This window comes from Argiope bruennichi, chromosome 9, assembly GCF_947563725.1.
Source record: "Argiope bruennichi chromosome 9, qqArgBrue1.1, whole genome shotgun sequence".
Lineage (NCBI taxonomy): Eukaryota > Metazoa > Arthropoda > Arachnida > Araneae > Araneidae > Argiope > Argiope bruennichi.
In genome coordinates, this window is record NC_079159.1 from 19,324,079 (window position 1) to 19,346,232 (window position 22,154).

The following is a 22,154-nucleotide window of genomic DNA, read 5'->3' on the forward strand; positions in this document are numbered from 1 at the left end:
AGGAGTCTTTCAATTATCTTAATTAGATGAGCTGTCATAGAATACGACAGAGCACATTCGTTAACATAATCCTTTAAGAATAAAAAAATTCTGATTCTACACTATATTTTCATAAAGCTTGTTTTTCATTGTGTTTCATAAAGCTCAACAATTTCTTTCGTTGTTGGACTTATGCCACTCACCTGTCTCCTACTGAATGATATATAGGAAATTGGTCTATAGATATTGGCATGTAGATTATTTAATAAAAAAATTTTATTTAAATTTTTGTGTCTTGTTTTATGAAATGTGCATATCATGGCACATAAAATTTGTTTTAAAAATTTAAGATAATTGTTCAATGCAAAGAAAGGAACTTTAAAAAACACCAGAATCTTACATGGAAACTATTTACATTTGCAGAATAGTTAATAAAGAAGAAGAAAAAGAAGTGACAAATTTTAAATATATTTTTTAATTTACGGATTTTTTTTTTTTTTTTTTTTTTTTTTTTTGTTAAGTTCAAGCAATGCCTTTTTAAGTAAGACTTTCAACAATTTGCAAATGCAATAAGAGATTGAAAAAAAATTGTATATTTGTGTATGAGAGTACAAGAATTCCGTATTTATCAAATTTTCAGATTTTTTCTGAGGTTTACTATATTCGGTATTTTGTTTCAAAAGAAAGTTATTTCAAAAAGTTTTGTATCGGTATTTATTTTTACTTTAAAATTTAGATTTAAAAGAAATCTTTAGTAATAATCTAAATTTTGAACAATTAAGCTCTAATGTCATTATAATTTGATGTATTTAATTGATAATTAAAATACTTTTAGCTTTATTATTATTACTTTATATTATTTGGTATTACTTTGTATAATACCGATTATAAAATATTCAAAGTTGAATTAAAATATTGCATATGATTCCATAAAATATAATGATGAAAGCATAGCTGTTTCATTATTATAAATGTAAGACACGCTCTTCTGCTTCCAACGACGAAGGTTACAACCCAGCCAGGTGGGGAAAGTCACGTTAGGGGGATGAAGGATTTCATCGAGGGGATGAAACTAAGAGAGGGATGAAGAGATAAGGACGAGGGAGGAAGAGTGAAGGTCGTGTGGTTCGCCATGAACGAGAGGAACTTGGTTTATTTTCATGCTTTTTATTTTAATCTGTTCCTGTAAATATGTAAATAATGTATTAATCTAGAATAAGATTGTTTTCTGTATTTATTTCTACACAATCATCACGATTGAACCGGAGGATTACCAAGATGGAGCTGGATTTAAAATGACCACACAGGCCTAGGCGTAAGGGGAGAGCCAGCCGTTTTGGAATCGCAGCTAGAAATACACGTTGGAAGTGTGGGAACTTTACTATAAATGTGATCTGATTAAGTTAATTTTTATTCAATCACAAAGAAGTCCTAAATTATAAAATATTCCTCAGATTCTGATGTTTCCTGCATAATTTTTTAATGCAATTCTAAATTAATTTTCAAGAGTTTAATAATTAATTAATATAAAACAGTTACTAGATACTAGACTTGGTGAAAGTTATTTTTAATAGTTCCATTTAATTGAAAAAATTATTATTTTTAATTAATTAATTGTTGCATCAAATATTTCTGTTGTGATCTTTATAAATGTTTATGATAGCTTGAATAGCTTTATTTAGCATCAGAAAAAAAATTCTGAAGTGGGACTTCCATATAATGTATACATAAAATGATATTATTTATTTGTTGTTATAAAAACTTAAAAAATATTGAATCCAATCTTGTTTGCTTTATTTTGAGCAAAAATAAGTAAACATTTTCTTTAATTAGATATATATAATACTTCGAACTCGAAATATGAAAAAAATAATAATAATAATAATTTGCGATATCTATTGGTAGGTGTACAGTAGCATATTTTGAAAGTATTGTAATTATTGAAGATTTTACAATAAAATTTATTTAAAGCTGTTTATAGTTAATCCCTCTATTAAAATTGAAATCTGCGCTGTTTAAATTATTATATTATACTGCACTGCAATCTATTTTTTTAAAAGAAATATTGTTACATTCAAAAATACGAAACATGGTCCCTTGATATGGCATGCGTTTTACAAAACTGAAAAAAATTTATATTTTGCAATGAACGATTACTTGTAGCTGCGATTTTTTTTTTGTGTGTGTGTGTGTGTGTACAATGATAAAAAAAATTGTTTTCAGTATAATTTTTGCATTTTATGTAAATCGCGATTATATCAGATAGCTGTGAAATAAAAATTAATTTATCATTGATTTCATTAGTCGAAATTTTTAAAATGATGGATTCGATTTATTTATGAATCAGCTAAATTTATTCTTCGTTGAAAATGAGTATAGATAACTATTTAAATAATTAATTCAGGTAAATTCATTTATTCTTCTGTCTCCTGATTTATTCATATATTTTATATGCTCCGGAATTAAACATTAAATAAACATTAACATAAAAGTTCCTAATTTAGTTTGCTATGAGGATTTTCTTGAATAATTCGCAAATAATTGTTTTTTTTGCGCCTATAAAAAATAAAAATTTGACAATTAAATGAAATGAACATTTTAAAAAATGGGAACTTCTTTCATGAGTAATAATTTAAAATTTTTATTAATAAGGTATTTTTGTTGAAAACCCCTTAAATGGGAAAAAAGGAAATTTAGAAAATGTAGAAAAGCACCATGTCTGATTGCTTCAATAACTATCTGAAAATCCAGATTAATTATCTAATATTTTATGTTTAATTAAGTATTCTAAAATAAGGCATAATAAAAGTAGTTGCACAAAAACAGTATTTATGCTTTTATTGCTAAAGAATTTTTAAATGTTTTGCAGCCGTTTCAGCAACAACATATGAATATTAGAAATTGTGTTTCATATTTAAATAGCAAAAAATTCGAAGAAAGAAAACTTATTTGTATTAGAATAATTAAAAATAATTATTAACAATCATTTTCTTTGAATGAAGAAAAGTATGTTAATTAATAGTGGAAAGAATAGCGTATATCATTTCATTTCCAACTTTTTAATAAAAAAGAGCTTATTTAATATATAATTTGATAAATTATCTTTATTCTCAATGTATTTTAAACTCTTGATTACTTTTCTCTAAAAAGTAATTTTGTCGCAAACTAATGATAAATGATATCTCAAGTAATAAAAATTATATATTGCATTGTGCTCAATTTCTGGACAATATTTTTTTTTTTTAATGAAATGTTTGTTATGCTATATATGGAATTGCGAATATGCCCTTTAGTTTAGAAGACAAAAAATTTATTCAATATGACACGATAATTTTACAAAATTGAAATTATTTTAAAAATCAATAATTTTTATTAGAAACTTATATTCCAAATAATTTAGAATAAGTTCAATAAATTCATAACCTTACAAATTCTACCATTTATTTTATATTTATTATTTTAATAATCAGTAAGAATTATGTTTATATTCTTTCCTTTTCACTATTTGTCTTCTTCATATTTGTCTCCGAATTATCAAATTCTGTATTTAATGCCTGAAATTTCATTGTCTACGAGCTGTATTAGTGATGTTAATTATAACTCGGCATTTCTTTCATATCTAATTTTCCTCTATTCGCCATTAGTCCATTTTTTACCAGCAATTAACGAATCAATATTTAGAATGTAAAATTTAATATGGAAAGAAACAAATTTTAGTTATCAAAGTGATATTTAAAATGCGTATTAGTTTAAATTTAACAAATAAAAAATAAGGCAATTTACATTCAACTCAAATTTATTTTTATATTATTAAAATACAGAAGGAAAAACAATATGATTGTTTGTCACAAAACACATTTAATTTATAAGAAAAAGCGTTCAACAGTATCAGGTAAAAAAGAGCAAGCAAATACAAAATTGTATGGTAAAAAGAATAAAAAAAACATAGAAATTAGAAAATCAAAATAAATTGAAATAATGAAATTCAAGAATTCAGTCATCACATTTTCAAATGATATTGGAAAATTCGTTCTCATTTGGTCGAAAAACATTTAAGCATAAAGACTTGGGTAACTACCCAAAAGACCAGTGTATCCCAAAGCACTTCCATAGCCGTATCCAAGACCAAATCTGTTGTATGCCAAACCATATGGATTCAATCCATAATCGTAACCGAGGGCTGGATTATAGGAAGCAACTGCAGCAGCTACACCACGAGCGAGAAGACCGTCAGAAACAATACCAGCGGCGAGTGGTGCGTTGCGGACAACTGCTGGTTCATTGGTGTGTACATTAGCCCTAAGCCCGGCGTGGTCAGCGACGTAGTGGACTTGTCGACCAATTCCACTGGCATCGAGGTAACCATATCGTCCGGCAACTGCACCTCCGTGGTCTCGAGCTACTTCAACGTGCTCGTGGCGATGAGGCTCCCTGACGTAATATCCGGCTTGGTAAGGACGAGCGTAAGGATAAGCCTGGAAATAAGATCATAAGAAAGGATTGAAATTAATCATATAAATTTAGAAGATTTATATACAGAGAGAGCATATACATTTTAAATCGTGAATTTGCTAGAGTATTTTCGAAGAATATTGTCCAGTAAACTTCAAGAATGCAATATTTTGTGAAGTGTCTTTTTTTTTTTAAGTATGAATTTTCATGTGTTTTCTCTTTTTACCTGAATATGTCTCCTCGTATTATTTCTAACAATAATAAATATCAAATGTTTGTCAGGTATCTTTTTGTGAATATAATTTCTTCTGAAATTTGTCTCCGGAATCTTATTTTTCACTCGTTTAAAATAATGTTTGTATTGCATTTAGGCAGTAAGTAATATAGGAAATTCTCATGCTTTTTGTAATATAGAGTATCTTACGAACTGCTGAAATTAGTTGGTTGCAAGAATAAAATTTAATACTTCTCTTCTCTAGCCATTAAAATTGTTGTCTAACTTTTTATAATTTTTTTATTAAAAAAACGACTAAGGAAATTTGTCTAAATAGAAAATTCTGAAATTTTAGATATTTATTTATTGATTTTTCTAAAAATACTATTACAAATTGGAATTCTACATCAGACCAAATATTAAAGATTCATTTGTTCTTATAATAATTAAGAAAAGTATCAAAAAGGATACAAACATACATTTCATCAAACAAGGCTTTCTAAAACTGGTAAAATTTATCACAGACAAATAATACTTAAGTATTTATACAAAACTTATTTAGATGAATTTCATAACTATATGAATAAAAATTGAAAAATATTGAAAATAAAATGAAATATAACAAAATTTTTAGAATGTTTTTCTATATATTAGATTATGATATTTTTATCAATTTTAATAAATGCTTTCTAAATAAAAGTCTTAAAAATATTATTGCAATTTTGATTTCTGTAGCTTAAATGTAATACTTACACCGTAGAGGAGTTGACTGGCCTGGGAGAGAGAAATGCATGCCAATACAATTAAAAGAAACATCTGAAAATAATTAATACTATGATTAACATATTTGAGACAATAAAAAATAGACGTTATTTATTAAAATTTCAGTTTAATCATTTTCATAACGAATTCGTTAAATTGCAAGAAACATTCAAATCTGAAATTGTAAAAGGAAGCATTGATTTAAATACATATGAATATTGTAAATGTCGCTTTTATATTATAATCGATCAGATTCAAAACTTTACCGTATAAATAAAAAAGTCAAAAATAAAGCTATCGTTGTTCAATATTTTATAGTGCAAAGTATATTTAAAGAAAACTGCCATATTATCTAATTAGAAATAATTTTAATTTTGTAATTGAATTTTAAAAAATAAAAATCTTCACATAGTGCGAAACAGAACAAAACAATAGAAATAATGCAAATTAATTCACAGAACATTTTATTAAATTTTTAAGCAAATAGGATAGTCCAAGATTATGAATTATAGAATTCTCATAATATTGATTTAGATTGTAGCGAATTGTGATTAGCAAGGTTAAAACCTGGGACCTTGTGGTTCGCAGCTGAGGTACAAGACCACAATGCAAAAGCAATTGCTCATGTAATGTAGCTGTTAACTGGCCTATAAGCTTTCACCACAAGATCTTATTTGTTTAAGTTGGTTTCATTTTTAAAATTAACTCTTAAATACTTAGCGATTATAATGAGCATAGAAAAAAGTTTTTTATATATTCACAGAAATTTTGTTTCATGAATTCTATAACCAAAATAATGAAAGAATATTTTTCTAAATATACTTAAAATATTTTTTAAATGTATTAAATTAAATGAACAACTTTTAGAATATAAAATGGATAATGTTGAAAATATTTTAAAAAAGATTTTAGGACAAGCGAAAGTGCATTTTATGTAATAGTTATTGAAGAAAACATTTACATTTTTGTTGATTTTAAAGCAAAAATTTAATTAAAGTTTTGTAAACCTTTCTTATTGATTCTCTGTAACTTAAGATGGAGCTACGTGATAATTTCTTTTACTTTTAGATCTAATTGTCCCTGGTAGAAACGTGACATACGACAATTAAATTTTAACATTTTGCATTCTAAACACCTCTTGCACCTTAAAAGGAGTATACTTTTTTAAAGAATGTGACAAGATATTAGAATTAAATTTATTACGATCTAAAAGCAAATAAAATTTAGTTTGACATTTTCACTGTCACTGTCTTTCGAGAAAAATTGATACAACAATCATAAATATTAAGTTATGAATTTTGTACAAATGAGAAAAAAATTGAGCTGTACTTACTTTTAAAGTCGCTGTTACTTTGTTCTGAAAAACAAACTACTTTGTTGTAGAAGACGAAGTTGTGATGTGTCTTGCTTTTTGCAAATCCATTTATAGTCAAACTTGTCCTTCATTATTCAAGAATCCTAATGATGCGATACATTCCAATCGATATCAAAGAGACAGATCTCGTTTCTAATCAGTTTGATAGAATCAGGAATTAGAATTTTTGATCGGTATCTGCAGACTTGAATGTATTATTTTCAGTAAACAGTCACAAGACATTTCGAAAAAATTAACACATTTGTTTTATAAGGAATTTAAGTAAGCAAAGCTTTTTTTAAGTTGGATTATTCAAAGGAAAAAATTCATTAAAATTATGCACAAAATTTATTTTCATTTTTTTTTGTTATTTTTTTTTAATGATACTTGAAAAGTTAAAGTAATGAACGCATGATGTGAAAAATCCACCAAATGGATAACCTGTTTAATTTAGTTGTATCATCATTGCGTTTAGAAATAAAAATAAAAATTACTTTGTATAGATTTCTAAATTCTTGACTGATGATTAGATGACTCTTGGCCTGACAACACTCTTCTTATCTTCTGCAGAATATATGATACATTTTCATTAAAGATTGATATATTTTTTATAAAGTAGTTACTCTGAGATTTCAAAGCAGCATTATAATGGTTGATTTAGTGTAAATTAGATTCGAAATGATCTCAATATTTGTAGTAGTCAATGGTTGTCTTGTTTTGAATCATTTTTTCTTAATTTTTTAGATTGAATTCATTTTCTGATTACTTGCTATTACTTGTTATGCTTATGAACACAGCTTTTTATTATTTTTCGTTAAGAAAAGACTTTAAACTCGATTTTCGACAATTCTATTTTTTCAAAAAAAAAAAAAAAAAAAAAAGGATTTTTTTCAAAAACGTTAGCGGATATATACTCGAATATTTAATAGTGATTCCCTTCTATATAAAATATATCCAAGAAGAAATTCCAAAACTATTCATCTCAACTATTAAATATAATTTTATTTTTTTGATTTTATGCTTTTAAAAATGTTTTACTGCTCTAATTAAATTATCTCAAAATTTCGTAAACGATTTTCTAGATATATTTAATACCAACAACTTTTTATTCTCAAAGAAATAGCATTTTAACTAACGAAAAACTGGTGTTAAGATTTCCTACCTCATCACTTTCTTATCCGGTAATATAATTCGAGTGCTTAGTCATTTAGCACTCGGATATATTACCGAGACCTCATTGGATAGCTAAATCAGCAACTTTATCGAATGAAATTAATGTTATGTACTTTTTTCATATTTTGTTATTTTTGAAAAATATTTCAACTTAATAAATAGGTTTTCATAAATTTCCAACTTTAGAAAATATTACACTTTCATTTTCATAGCGTTTGGAGTGTGACCAGGCTAACCTTGAGTTGCTCGAGGTTCGTAAATATGATCAATTGCTTTCGAATCAATGGGGTCAATCCCAATTCGTATGGCTTGGTAATTATTGGATTGTGTAGTAAAGTTTGTCAGCTGCGGATTGATAAAAATTTGAGACTATTGACATTTCACTGGAAAGTTCAACTTTTCTCGAATCTACTAGAGTTGTAATGAGTGTTTAAGTTCCCATAGTGCAAACCATGATAAATACCACAAGAAATTTGTCATGCTAATTTTCCAAGTCCAAGATTTTAAGTCCAAGAATTTTAAGAATTTTATTTATCCGAAGGCATTCTATTTACCTTGTGTACTTTCTTTACTCCATAACATTACAATCAAATAATTTATATTGCATCATACTTTACCGTTTTTAGAGCTAATATTCTCATTTATGCCAGAAAAAGATCAACAATTCTTTTAGATTTAAATGCCAATGTAATTATACTGCTTTATGAATTATTATTGATATATGAAATTCATAAGCTTATTTGTAAGTAATTAAAATTTTATTATACAATATATACAAAATTGAATCATTTATACATTCATCATTTAATTATAAAGCATATAAAGTATTCTAAAAATTAACAATATTCCATTAAGTGGCTGAATAGATGCATGTAAAGAGGAGAGTTAATTGCATGTGTGAATTCATTACTTTTAGCAGATGTATTTATTACTAAATGATTAACAATCCCGAAGTATTCACTAAGATAACATATTTATATGGACCTATGAAATAAAATTTTCAAAGCGTAATCAATCGTTATTGCAATTCAAGTGTTTGATATTGCTTATGTCTTCATGCTGAAGCTTTGAAAATTTCTTTCAAGGTTCATGAAAGTTTTTAAATCAGGTAAAATGATATACACCTTTCCTCTCTTATTTTATATTGCTCTTAATATCTTTTATTGCTCTTAATTTATATTCACCATTGAATTATTCTAGATATGATATAAGGAAATATAAAAATAATTTATACAACTCTGCAGAGTAGAAGCAAATTAAGAGAAAAATGCATTGAAAATGTGCATTGATCATATCAGCCAACATACTTAAGACTAAATATATATATTTTTTGAAGTACTTGCTGAAATAAAATGTAGATATAAATCTAAAACATAAAAGTTCTGTGATATAATATTGTTCTGTGCAGAAGAGAAGAGTGTGTTGCACTATGAATTGATCATATCAGCCAACATATTTAAGACAATATATATATACATATTTGAAGTACTTGCTGAAATAAAATGTAGACATAAATCTGAGACATAAAAGTTCTGTGACATAATACTGTTCTCTGTAATTCAAAATTGCATATACTTTCATCCGATTCTTTATCATGAGAAAAATATAAATAAATAAAATAGCACGCTCATTTGAAATAAAAAAAAATAAGAGATCAAATATTGCATGATATTACAATTTTAATAAAATATTTTTTTTTTTTTAAGAATTGCCTGAGAATTGAACTGTGACACAATAATAAGTTTTTGAAGTTAACAAATATTGATAAATGGAAGTTCAAATAAGAAAAATTAAAAATATATGATTTACTTATTTTTATATTTTAGTATTACATTCAATAAATCTCAATATTATATTCAATAAATATACATTCAAATCCTCAACATTACATACCATAAATGCGTTCAATATTGTATTCACTAAATATTATAATTCTAAAAACCACATCCATGTTTATAATAGATTTTTATCAATTGAAAACATTGTTTTGCAATGAAAAAAGCAATTTTTTTTAAAATTCAAATCAAAGCAAGTCAGTTGGAAATGGATATCTGGAACTTAATTATCTTCTTATACAAAAAAAAGACTATGCTGCAAAATTTTCTCTCTCTCTCTCTATATATATATATATATGTATATATATAGATAGCTAATTTTGATTACAATTTAATTATAATTTCTGATTGAACAGGAATTTCCTGGTGTTAAAATTTTATTATTAAAATGATATAAAATTTTATTGCAAATTTATATTTTTATTCCAAAATAGTGCTAATTCATAATATTCGTTTATTAAAGCCAAACAGATAAGGTAAGATAAAAAAACTCCGACGAAGCCAAAAGCTATACAGGTTACTAAATGACGTCGCCACTAATCAACCCCATCTAGAAAGTCAGTTGCCTAATAAATCATATAAGATAATAAGAATTTCAATATTGCTGCAAATATAAAAAAAATTCATAACACAATTTTTTTGTTTCTGAATTTTATTATTCAATGACAATTTGTTTGAACTCATTATAATTTGTACTAGTCGCTTTGGCGACCAACTGGTAGGCTAGAAGTAATGATGTCTAGAATTTTTAATTAAATATTTATGCATATTGGTTTGTCCCTTAATAGCTTCTTCAGGAAAATATTTTTAACTTCATATTTCAGTAGTCACATGATTATGGGAGCCTTATTATATTTTGTTAATTATATTATATATATCTCTAATCTACTGTCAGCTGCCGTAAGATTTAAATTTAAATTTCAAATGGAAGAGAACAAACTTCTATAAATATGAAAAAAGCGTATTTTTTTTAAAAAAATGACTACAGGAAATCGAGTCCTTCAGCATTTTAATATTAGCTGTAACACAGAGTCTTTAACATTGTCTTTATAATTTATGCAAAATTTCGAAGAATTGTTCAAGAAAAATTTCCCTCATTAATCATACAATTCTGTTTTATTTTCAAAAATCATTTAAACACGGTAAATAATATTTTATTTTATCTCAATCAATGAATGCCTTCTGAAAAATATGAAGCCTAATTTTTATGCAGTGTTTCGATCCTATAAATCATAGGCAATAAAGTTATATTGGCAATCTAACGTTTCAATCTTACGCGATCAAGCTTGTCCGAGTTATAAAGCTTTGAATATCACCATTTCAAGGCAATTAACAATGCTATTATTTTAGACAGTCAGCCTTGGAGGAAGTTCAAGCACTGACTGGCTTTTTTCTTCCTGACGGTCGAAGGAGAAGTTCAAAATCGCGCTTTATTATAGGAATAGAACAGAGGCATACAAATTTTTATAACTCAATCAGTTTTTATTGCAAAAGAGTGGAAACTTTTTTTTAATTTAAAATATTAGTATATTTTATTAAAGCTGACTCACAACAAAGAGAATCCATATCAAAATTTAAAATCCGTAGTTCATCAGAACATCATTTCATTTAGATCCTTTTTTATTAAATATATATTCAAATTAATAAAGTTTTATAAATTAGATGCTGGGCCTCGATTAGAATATATATCCTGTATATATTAGACTGTGTGCCTTAAATAAAACTGAATTATTGAATTAGCAATATAGCTATTTTAAAACATCCAAGAAAATGTTTCACACATTTAATTTTTTTAGAAAACATCATACTTCATATTTACTCTAATTTATACAAACACGTATGGAACTTTATTTTTTCCTAGGTTGCAGTAAGAGTTGATTTAATATTTTTATCTTAAGGGCAAAGATATGATAAATGTTGATTTTTCACAAGCACTCTTAATGGTCTCATACATGTTTTTTTTTTCATTTTGAGCAAAAGGATATTGTTAGAAAATACTATTACAATATTTTATTAAAAATTAATTAAAAATAAAACTTTATGTACAGTTTAAAACATTGGCATAATTGAAAAGATGTTTTTTTTTTTTAACTTTCAGAGATATAAAAATCAGTTTTGTATTGCAGCATTTTGGGGAGTTATAGCGGAAAAAAGCAAACATTTTGCTTAGTTTTCAATTAATTAATATTCTAATCAAAATTTCAAAAAAATCGCTCCGAGGTACATATTCCTATCCTTCTAAGTAAGTATAAGCCAAGTGTGGTAGCTCTAAGTCATATGGTCTGGCGCATAGAGCGCCAATGCATACAAACACACAGTGAAGCAAGCACAAACATATTCATCTAATAATGAGGCTTGGAGAAAATCTGTGCAGTGATTGGCGTATTTTTTAAGACGATAGATGACAAGGTCTAAAATCGTACGTTTTCATGGGAATTATTTTTGCGTTTTATAGACGGTAGATGGAATACAAATGGAATGAAATATAAATGTATATGTGTATATCATATTAAATTAAGTAAAGTTTCCTTTTTCACGGATGCAAAATTCCATCCAAGATACTTCGAGTGTGTTAATGCTAGTGGTAAAAAAAAAACTGAATAGTAGATTAACGATCGTTATATATTTTACAATGAATGATCTAATGTAGCCATGAATTTTTTGTTGTTGTTGTTGTTTGTTTGCTATCCTAGGAAACCTTACTTTCTGGATAAATTTGTAATTTCATGTATATAGCGATTATGTCAAATGATTGTAAAATAAAAATAGATTGATCATTCATTTCTTTAATCAGAAACTGCCTGATAAAATTTATTCTTGACAGAGAGAAATAGCATAAATAGCAAGCAATATATTCAGATCAATTAACTTAAACATCTGACAAATGATTCAATCATTTATTCCAACTGTTTTAGGATAAAACATTAAATAAGTAATCACGCAAAAAAAAAAAAAAAAAAAAAAAAGCATCCAGGTTTCATTGAATGGTTATTTGAATATTGCATCTATCAAAAGTTATGTTTCTCACTTAAGTAAAATTAACATTGAAAAAGAAAAAAATTTTCTTCTGTAAAGTAATAAACATTTCTTTTATCTCGTTCCAAAACCCCCGGGGGGTACCTCGAAATGAGGATGAAAGTTTCCTACCGGTATGGTGGTTCGATCTCGCCACCCTGTTGGGTACATGAATAGGTGGAGGATCTGGCTCCTCCCATCGATGATGGGAAGTACTTCCTTCGGGTAGGGTTGTACCGTGGCCGGTGATGGCCCTTAGGACTCAACAACAGTTTCCGCCAATGTTGCTGTTGCGGCGGTCCGGTCATTCAGTATTCTTTATCCGTGTGCATTCGGGTGGGTCAGAGAGTCAGTGAGTGATATGACTTTTGTCTCCTTTCATAAGATAAATCCAGGAGGAGTAGAATATCCATACTTGTTCCTCAATATTTATTTTCTTATGCTGCTTATTTATCGGATATTTTATTTGTTTAGTTATGTTCTTTAAATTGAGGCGTACTCGTAGTTGCTTTTAGCTAATATTAATATTTTAATTATTAAGATATTTTTGAATATTTTCAAGTGAATCGTTAATTTCTTAGAAATTGTTTTTCATATTTAAATTTAAATATTAAGAGTAGAGATTTTTTTACATAAGAATAAGTAGAAATTATTATTAATGGTTATTTTATTTTTGTTAAAATATCAGTCAATGAAAGAGAAAGTAAATTTATAAAGCATAGAGTAGTGAAAAGAATAATTTAGAAAATTTCGTACTTTAATACTTAATAAAAAGGAACATATTTAATATTTATTTAGATACATGATCCTTATTCACAAGATATTTTTAATTTTTCATATTTTTTTTTTCAGCACAGTAATTTTGTTAAAAATTATTAAATTGAAAAAATAATTAAATTGAAAATAAAACGATAGCTCAAGTAGTAATGTATGCGTATACAATGCATATTTTTTTAATGTAAGACAAGCTCTCATTTTTTATGAATCAATGATTATTTGCATGTCAATTTGCATTGAAATCTTTAATTTTCAGGGAAAAATTCAGCTTAAAATAGTTCAGTATACCATGAAATTGACAATTTTACGTATTCTTTTATTATTGAAATTCTGAATATTATGAAATAGGTAAAAACATATGTTTCTATTCCTTCTCATTCACAATACTTTTACTTTTTTTATATTTGATTCCGTGTCTTCAAATTCAATGTTTCATTATTTCAATATTTTTTGCTTCCAGCGGAATGTGAATAGGAACAAAATATTAATTTTTCATTATTTTATCCGTTTTTTATGTCCAATATTCTTCAATTCAAAAGCAGAAAATTTACTATGCACATCTCTGAAACATTATCTAGATTGTAAAAATTGTATAAAAGAAACCAACTAGTTATAAGAATTGATATTTTACACAGTTTTAATATACACAGTAATATAAATTCCATTCATGAAAAAATACGCCAGTATGTATTCAATTCAAGTTTATTTTTGTATTAATACAAAGACAATAGATAACAAGAACATGAACTATTATCACAAAACAAATTTTGAGAAAAGAAAATAAAGAATTCAAAAGTATTAGTTAAAGAAGATCAAGAATATTTTAAATTGTTTGAGAAAAGAAATGAACAGAAATTACAAAGATTTGAAAGCGAAAAGAATTTGAAATTTCGAAATTCAAGGTTTCAAATCAGGTTAACAAATTCATTCGGATAAGGATTTGAAGAACTTAAGCATAGACACTTGGGTAGCTACCCAAAAGACCAGTATATCCCAAAGCACTTCCGTATCCATATCCAAGCCCAAATCTGTTGTATGCCAAACCATATGGATTCAATCCATAATCGTAACCGAGAACTGGATTATAGGAAGGAACTGTAGCAGCTACACCACGAGCGAGAAGACCGTCAGAGACAATACCAGCTGCGAGTGGTGCGTTGCGGACGATTGCTGGTTCATTGGTGTGTACATTAGCCCTAAGTCCGGAGTGGTCAGCGACGTAGTGGACTTGTCGTCCAATTCCACTGGCGTCGAGGTAACCGTATCGTCCTGCAACTGCACCTCCGTGGTCTCGAGCTACTTCGACGTGCTCATGACGATGAGGCTCCCTGACGTAGTATCCAGCTTGGTAAGGACGAGCGTAAGGATAGGCCTGGAAATAAGATTATACAAAATGTGACTAGTAAGGTAAATAGAGATTGGTAGATAATAAATAGAGAATGTTTTTTTAAGAAAAGAAACTTTTAGGGAATGTATTCAAATATATTTATATTTTGTTTTATAAAAGCACATAAGAAATATTATATCAATTTTACTCGGGTTTTATTGTCAATGTATTTCCTATAAGAACGTGGATTACAAAAAAAAAAAAAAAAATATTGAATTACTTTTATTTATGTATATATAGCATGTAAATTTTTCAAGTGCCTCTTCTTCTTATCTGTATTTGTCTTCAGAAATCACTACTAATAAAAATTTTAATATTCTAAAATTTCTATTATTGTTATTATTCTAATTTTCCAAAATTTCCATTATTATTAATATAATATTTTAAAAATTTTGTTATTACTTTTCTAATATTCTGAACTTCCAACTATCTCCTCTTTTCATTATATAAAAATATACATATAATTGATATTCTAACAAAAATTACAACCAAATGTTTGTTTATTATCTTTTTGCTCCTAAGCTTTCTACTGAAACCTACTTTTGTCATAGCAGTTAAATATGTGTTTTTGCATTGAATTTGAACATGAAAAAGTAAGGATACTCACGCACTTTTTGTAGTATGAATTATGAAGTAACTTTATGGACTTATGAAGTAAAAGCTTTGGGAGACATAATGTAATGCTTATATCGTGTAAGTCTTAAAAGTATTATTTTACTTTTGTATTCTGAAAATACAATTTCAAAAATTTTTCTGCATGGGACGCTCAAAGCGTTTTCTTTAAATCTTAGAAATTTATTTATTTTTCGAAGAATATTTTTACTAATTGGAAATTCCTAATGCATCTGCAGTTGAAGGATTGGTTTGTTTATATAATAATTTACAGAAACATAATATCGTTTCAAATATATATTTCCTCAAACCAGGCTCTATAATTCTTGAAAACTCAATCATAGACAAATAATACATATATATTTATTTAACTTTAATTTCAAATAGAAAACTATTTCATATAAGATGAAAAATTTTAAAACATTATTCTGTAAAAGGCTTTAAAAGAAATTTCCCTTGTTTAGTTTTGAATATTTCAATCGATTATAAACATTTTATAAATAAAATCCTTAAAAAAATCAGAATTGCAGAATCAGAATTTTGATTTTTATGTTGCCTAAGTGATACTTACATTATAAAGCAATTGACTGGCCTGGGAGAGAGTAATGCATGCGAACACAGTAAGAAGAAACATCTGAAAGTAATGAATTATTTTTATTTTACTTTAATTAATACATAAATTCATGATATTAATGAAATTTTTTATCATTACTGCTTTCTAAATTTCACTAAGTTTCTTTTTTTTTTACGTTTCAAGAAATATTTGTATCTAAAATTTAAAATGAAAACATTGCTTTAAGATATATTTGTAAATACTACAATAATGTTAAAATATGTCGATAATATATTAGGAATGATTAATACAAAAATAAGCTTATGGTATTCCAATATTTTTGTGTAATTAATTATTTTTTAAGTTGCTAAAAAAACTAGCATATTATCTAATTAAATGACATGCAATTATTGAATTGAATTCAGATAAATAAAAAATTTCAATTACAATATATTGAAATAACATTGTATATATATTTTTCAAAGCAATTTATAGACTTCTAAAACTGTACGAATCTCTATTTCGAAAATATATAATCAGGGTAATGTTTTAGATTTTATTTCGTTATTGTATTTTTTAAATTAACTCTTAATTATTGGCAATGATAATTACACAGAAAAAAAAACTTTTAATAAATACTTATTCATGAATGCAGTGACTAAATGAAATGAAAAAAATATTATTATAAAATATACTTGCATACATTTTTCAAATGTATTAAAAATAAGGAACAGTTGTTAAAAAATAAAATAAATACACTGAAAGGCTTTTTTGAAAATTCTTGTAAAAAGATCTATTTCTGTCAAAGTGTTAAGAAAAACACTGCATTTTTAAAGATTTTTTTAGTAAAAACTCAAGTTAAACTTTTCGAAACTGTTTCTTGTTGATCTATTTAAAAAGTATGCTTAAAAGTAAAAGCTTAATTTGTAGTTCTAAACCTTGCAGTATGTCATGTAGAAATTTTAACCGTTATTGGTTCCTACATACCGCAATTTACAAATAATATGCCAAGCTCTAAACATTATCATATTAAAAAAATGGAATTAAAACTGTCATCGTGAATTTGCCTAAAATACTTGAAATAAATTTAGAATGAGCTAAAAGCAAACTCTAACACAATTTAACAATTTCACTATCGTTTTATTGTTATAGAATAGAGAACTTGATACAATAAAAATAAATAATTTTGATATATAAATTGAGTTATACTTACTTTTAATGCGGTTTGTTTTACGTTCTAAGACGAAAATATAGTGTATCATGTTTTTGCAAGTCCATTTATAGTCAGAATTTGTCCTTCGTTTTCCGAAAATGCTAATGATGCGATACATTCCAGTCAGTATTTCATATGCAAATCTTGTCTCTGATCAATTTGATAGAACTAGGAAGTACGAATTCTGATTGGGATCTCCAGGCTTGAATGCATTTTTTTTCTGTAAACATTAGAAAAACATTTAAAAATACCTGTTTTTATGTTGCAATCAAGCAAAAACAAATTATCAGTTCAATTATTTGAGAAAATTATTTCGTGAAATGACACTTCCAGTTAAAAGGAAATAAGAAAAATATTGCTGTCTCATATGATATTTGAGGAGATAAAATATTGAACTCAGAAGGCATGAAATCATCAAAATGAATATCAGTTTAATAAGATTATATCGATTTCAACTATCCCAATATGACTTTGAAGCAACTTCAGACTATATTGGGGCAGTTTTACACTATGATTAGATAAGTAAAAAGATATTTAAACTGACATTCAGTCCTAAAATTCAAATTTTAGTATGAAATGAAACTGAAAATTAAAATTTTAAGTCATATAAAAACTTTTTTTGTTGAAATTAAACATGCTTTAAAAAATATTATTAGCTTAAACGATAGAACGTTAAGTATTGTAGTTTAAAACTGCTGCAAGATAATTTTGTATTTATCGTATATTATTTTTCAATAAAAATTGAGCTGATTCTACATAAAATTCAGCTTATATAAAAATATTTAAATATATCTCATATTACCAAGAGTCTGTTTAAAAATTTAAATTTCGTAAATCCCCAGAACATTTATTAATTCAAACTTTATAATTTTTTTTCATTTAGATAATTCTTCTTATTATTAATCTAATTATTAATACTTTAGAAATTAGATAATGAGTCCTGATTATAAGACATATCATGTGTATATATAAATCATGTTTTACTTTACCCAATCAACCCGTCTTGTCCATAATTCAAATTTAAAGTCCCTTGTAAAATGGTTCGCACCACGATAACCCATGTAAATGTAGGATTCACCCAATAGGGACTGAATCTGATCTGGAGGACGAATATTTCTATTAGGGCCGAAAGAAACAAAGGCGGATTTTATTTTTCTAATAGGATATGGAATCTAATATCTATGATGTACAGATGGATGACAAAATAATACGAACATCTATGAAATAAGAATGAGGTGCCACATGGTGGTTGTCGATTTTTGTGTTTCAAGCATTTTTAAGCTTATGGCAACACCAGGTCTTTTCCTTATAAAAACCTCGCACTAACATTTTCACGGCACTCCGCAGCACCAGGCTAGTAAAGCATTCTTGTTTTATTAAAGTGAAATTTTAAGGTTTTTTTTTTTTTAAAATAAACCAGTTGTTGTTTAAACTTTTGTCTCTTCACTTAATTTGAACACGCTTAAGTCACTTTGCCTTAATTTTTTCACCATAAGAAAAAAGATTTGTTAATAACGAGTTGGACCACTTTTCGACTTAAATATAGATTACTATCAACATGCGATGGATGCATAGAGGTTATGAACAACATTTAATGAAATATGAAATCATTCTTCCTGGAGAACAGTTTCTAATTTCCAAGATGTAGATGGTGGAGGAAATCGAGCTGGGAATTTTGACTCCAAATATCATCAATAATAATGCTTAGGTCAATTGACTGAGGGGGGGTCAAGCGAGATGTCTTATGTCCTACTTCCTCCTACTAAAGTATAAGAAAAGGATTCACCTGATCCCCCAGAATATCGACATAGTAAACCGCTGCAACATTCCCATGCAGAATAAACAAGTGGTCCAAGATCAAACCGAGAAATCGCACCTAGGGATTGCAATACCGGTATTTTCAGCCATTTGTACAATTTTATAATGCCGGTATTCACAAATTTAAATACCTTTTTTCTCGGTATTTACTAGACATTTTTAAAATTGTCTCCACTATATGTGCATGGATCGCCAACATAACAAAATAGTATGCGTTTTTGTTTTCATGTCTCCCTAAATTCATTAGCTAATGAATGGCTTAATTAATTGCTTAAATCTAAATGAGCGAAACATGGATTATCCCTGAAAGAAGATATTGTATCCATAACGACTGATGGAGCAACAGTTATGAAAAAAATGTTGGAAAGTTGATTGGTGCAAATAAGCAATTGTGCTATGCTCATGGAATTCAATTATGAGTAATAGATATATTATACCAAAAAAATAAAGAACAAAAGAACCCAAATACTGTGGATATAGAAACTTCGGATTCCAACTTTGAAGAGAGTAAAAGTGAGAGTGATATTGACAATGAAGATAATGACAATGTAATTGTTAAAGAAGATATTACTAAGGAGGATGAAATATTAACCCATCAAGAATTTCTTCCTATAATTTATAAAGTTCAAAAAATGGTTAAAATATTTAAACGTTCCCCTATAAAAAATGACATATTACTAAAATATATATTAACTGAAAATAAAACAGAATATATGTTAATATTAAATTCTAAAACACGTTGGAACAGTTTACTCCTAATGATGGAACGATTTTTGAAACTGAGAAATCCAATCCAAAAAGCAATAATCGACTTAAGCCTGTCAATTAATTTTTCAGAGAGTAAATTCGACTTAGTATCCAGAACTGTATCAGCTCTACTTCCAATAAAACTGACTATTGAGGCATTATATCGGAGAGATTCTAATTTATTACCAGCTAAAGCAACAATAAATTTCATGTTGCAGTCACTGAAAGAACAGCACACATCACTATTTGAAGAATTATATATTACATCGAAAAATCGCACAGAAAAAAGGCATACAGAAATAGAAAATGTCTTACGGTATTTACATAATTATAAAGATTTTAAAAATGAAAACGAAAAAGAAGAAAAGAAAATAACAAACTCAAATCTGATTAAGTTTATGGTAAATTTTCTTAATTTTTTTTTTACCCACAAACCTATCTACATTCAGAAGAATTCGGTTCATCTATCGAAGATTATGAAGGCAGTAATGTCGATAGTGAAAAGGAATTGTCTCTTGAACAAAAATTAGAATTAGAGATAAATTAAAAAAAATTCAACGAACCAAAATACAATATAGAAATAATCTGTATCCAAAACCATCCGATGAGAAATCGATTCATTTGAAGATGAGGGATTTAGAGGTAAATACTTGGAATAAGTATATCGCGCGTTGCTTACAGTACCATCAACTATCGTCGATGCCGAAAGAGCGTTTTCGACAGCTGGTAATTTTTGCACAAAATTACTTTTCAGGCTTAATGACAGTACAATTGATGCATTATGTTTTTTAAGATCAAATTTCAAAAATTTGTAATAGTACCACAGACTGAATAGTGATATTTACACTTTTTTGTGATTTAAATAAATAAGATGTTCCTTTACTTTTTTGTGATTCTTTATATACTGTTATAATTTATAAATTACAAATTATTCTTTGAAATATTTACACTCTCTAATAAAACTGGCAAATAAAACAAATAACACCTGTGTTTTCTTTCTTTTTCTAAAATTTCTAATACCGGTATTAAAACCGGTATCCCGGTATTAAGATCTAAAAAATACCGAATACCGGTATTGAATTTTCGCTCCGATATTTCAATCTTTAATCGCACCCTTACCATATGGAAACCATCTCCCTGCTTCACAGTCGACAAGATGAAATTATGAGAAAATGTTTCTCTGCACATAAACGCATCCACTTGTTTGAAAAACGGTGAAGGTTGATTCAACTGACTTGATGGCTTGTTGCCACTGTTTTGGAGTACAATTTCCGTGTGTTTTTACAACATTGGTGTCATTGAAAAGTATGACATGATATGATGATACCACCCTTACCATAAGGAAACCATCTCCTTGCTTCACAGTCGACTAGAGGCAATTATGAGAAAATGCTTCTGTGGATCTTCTCCACATATAACCGCGAAATATGATGAAGATTGATTTATTAGATCAAAATGACCTATAGTTATAAAGTTTTAATTTAAAATTCCCCATTCAGAATAATAGCTTTCCATTTAAACGAGAAAAGCCAGTGATGAAACCTTTTCATCCTTTTATGCTGTAACATATCCAGAAGAAAATCAGAGGTCTAATTTGAATATTCAGTAAACTAATAAATTTGGTGTTGTTATACTTTTCTTCTATATTTTGTTATTTTTCTTGACAATTCTACAAGACTAAGATTTTTCCTTAATTATGGAACCCAGAAAGAATTAATCATTGGTTCCCATAGCTTTTGACAGGCAAAACATAAGTTGCATAAGATTCGTGCATATAGACTTGATTAGTCAATTTCGAATCAAGGGAGTTATAATATTAAAATAAACAAATTATATTGCTTCAAATTTTACTGTTTTGGGGCTAAAATTCTGATTTATTCCATTACAGAAATCAATATTCCTAACTGCTTCAAATACAAATGTAATTACACTGGTTTATACTTAATTATTCACATGTAAAATTTGGAAACATATGAAATTAATATTTTATTTCTCTTAATATACTGAAAAATAGTCTCATTTGCATATTCACTATTTATTATTTTAGACATGATAATTTAATTAAAGATAATTATTAGGCGAATTGAACGTAAATAAGTAGAAAAGCAGATTGCAAATGTCAATAAATTTTATTAGCCAATATATTAAAAGTTAAATGTTTCAACAAGTGATGAGTATTTATATAAAATATATGGATGGACCTAAGCTATAAATCTTAAATACATAATATTTTCGTAGGTTTTTACGTTGAAGATTTGTTGGT

General features: G+C 27.1%; 1 protein-coding gene across 1 annotated transcript; it reads right to left on the reverse strand.

Moving 5' to 3' along the window:
- Positions 1-3,854: 3,854 nt before the first annotated feature.
- On the reverse strand, positions 3,855-6,793 carry LOC129985339 (adult-specific rigid cuticular protein 15.7-like). The gene is made up of 3 exons (XM_056095327.1): positions 6,741-6,793; positions 5,399-5,461; positions 3,855-4,454 (listed from the first exon to the last, which is right to left on the reverse strand). Exons 2-3 carry the CDS (start codon positions 5,459-5,461, stop codon positions 4,032-4,034), a joined length of 486 nt encoding a protein of 161 aa, XP_055951302.1. The 5' UTR covers positions 6,741-6,793; the 3' UTR covers positions 3,855-4,031.
- Between the last annotated feature and the right edge of the window lie 15,361 nt (positions 6,794-22,154).

Excerpts from the sequence above, each read along its gene's own strand:
- LOC129985339 (XM_056095327.1), bottom strand. The coding sequence starts at position 5,461 with ATGTTTCTTTTAATTGTATTGGCATGCATTTCTCTCTCCCAGGCCAGT. Across the intron at positions 4,455-5,398 it reads CCAGTCAACTCCTCTACGGT|GCTTATCCTTACGCTCGTCC; the intron begins GTAAGTATTACA and ends TCTTATTTCCAG.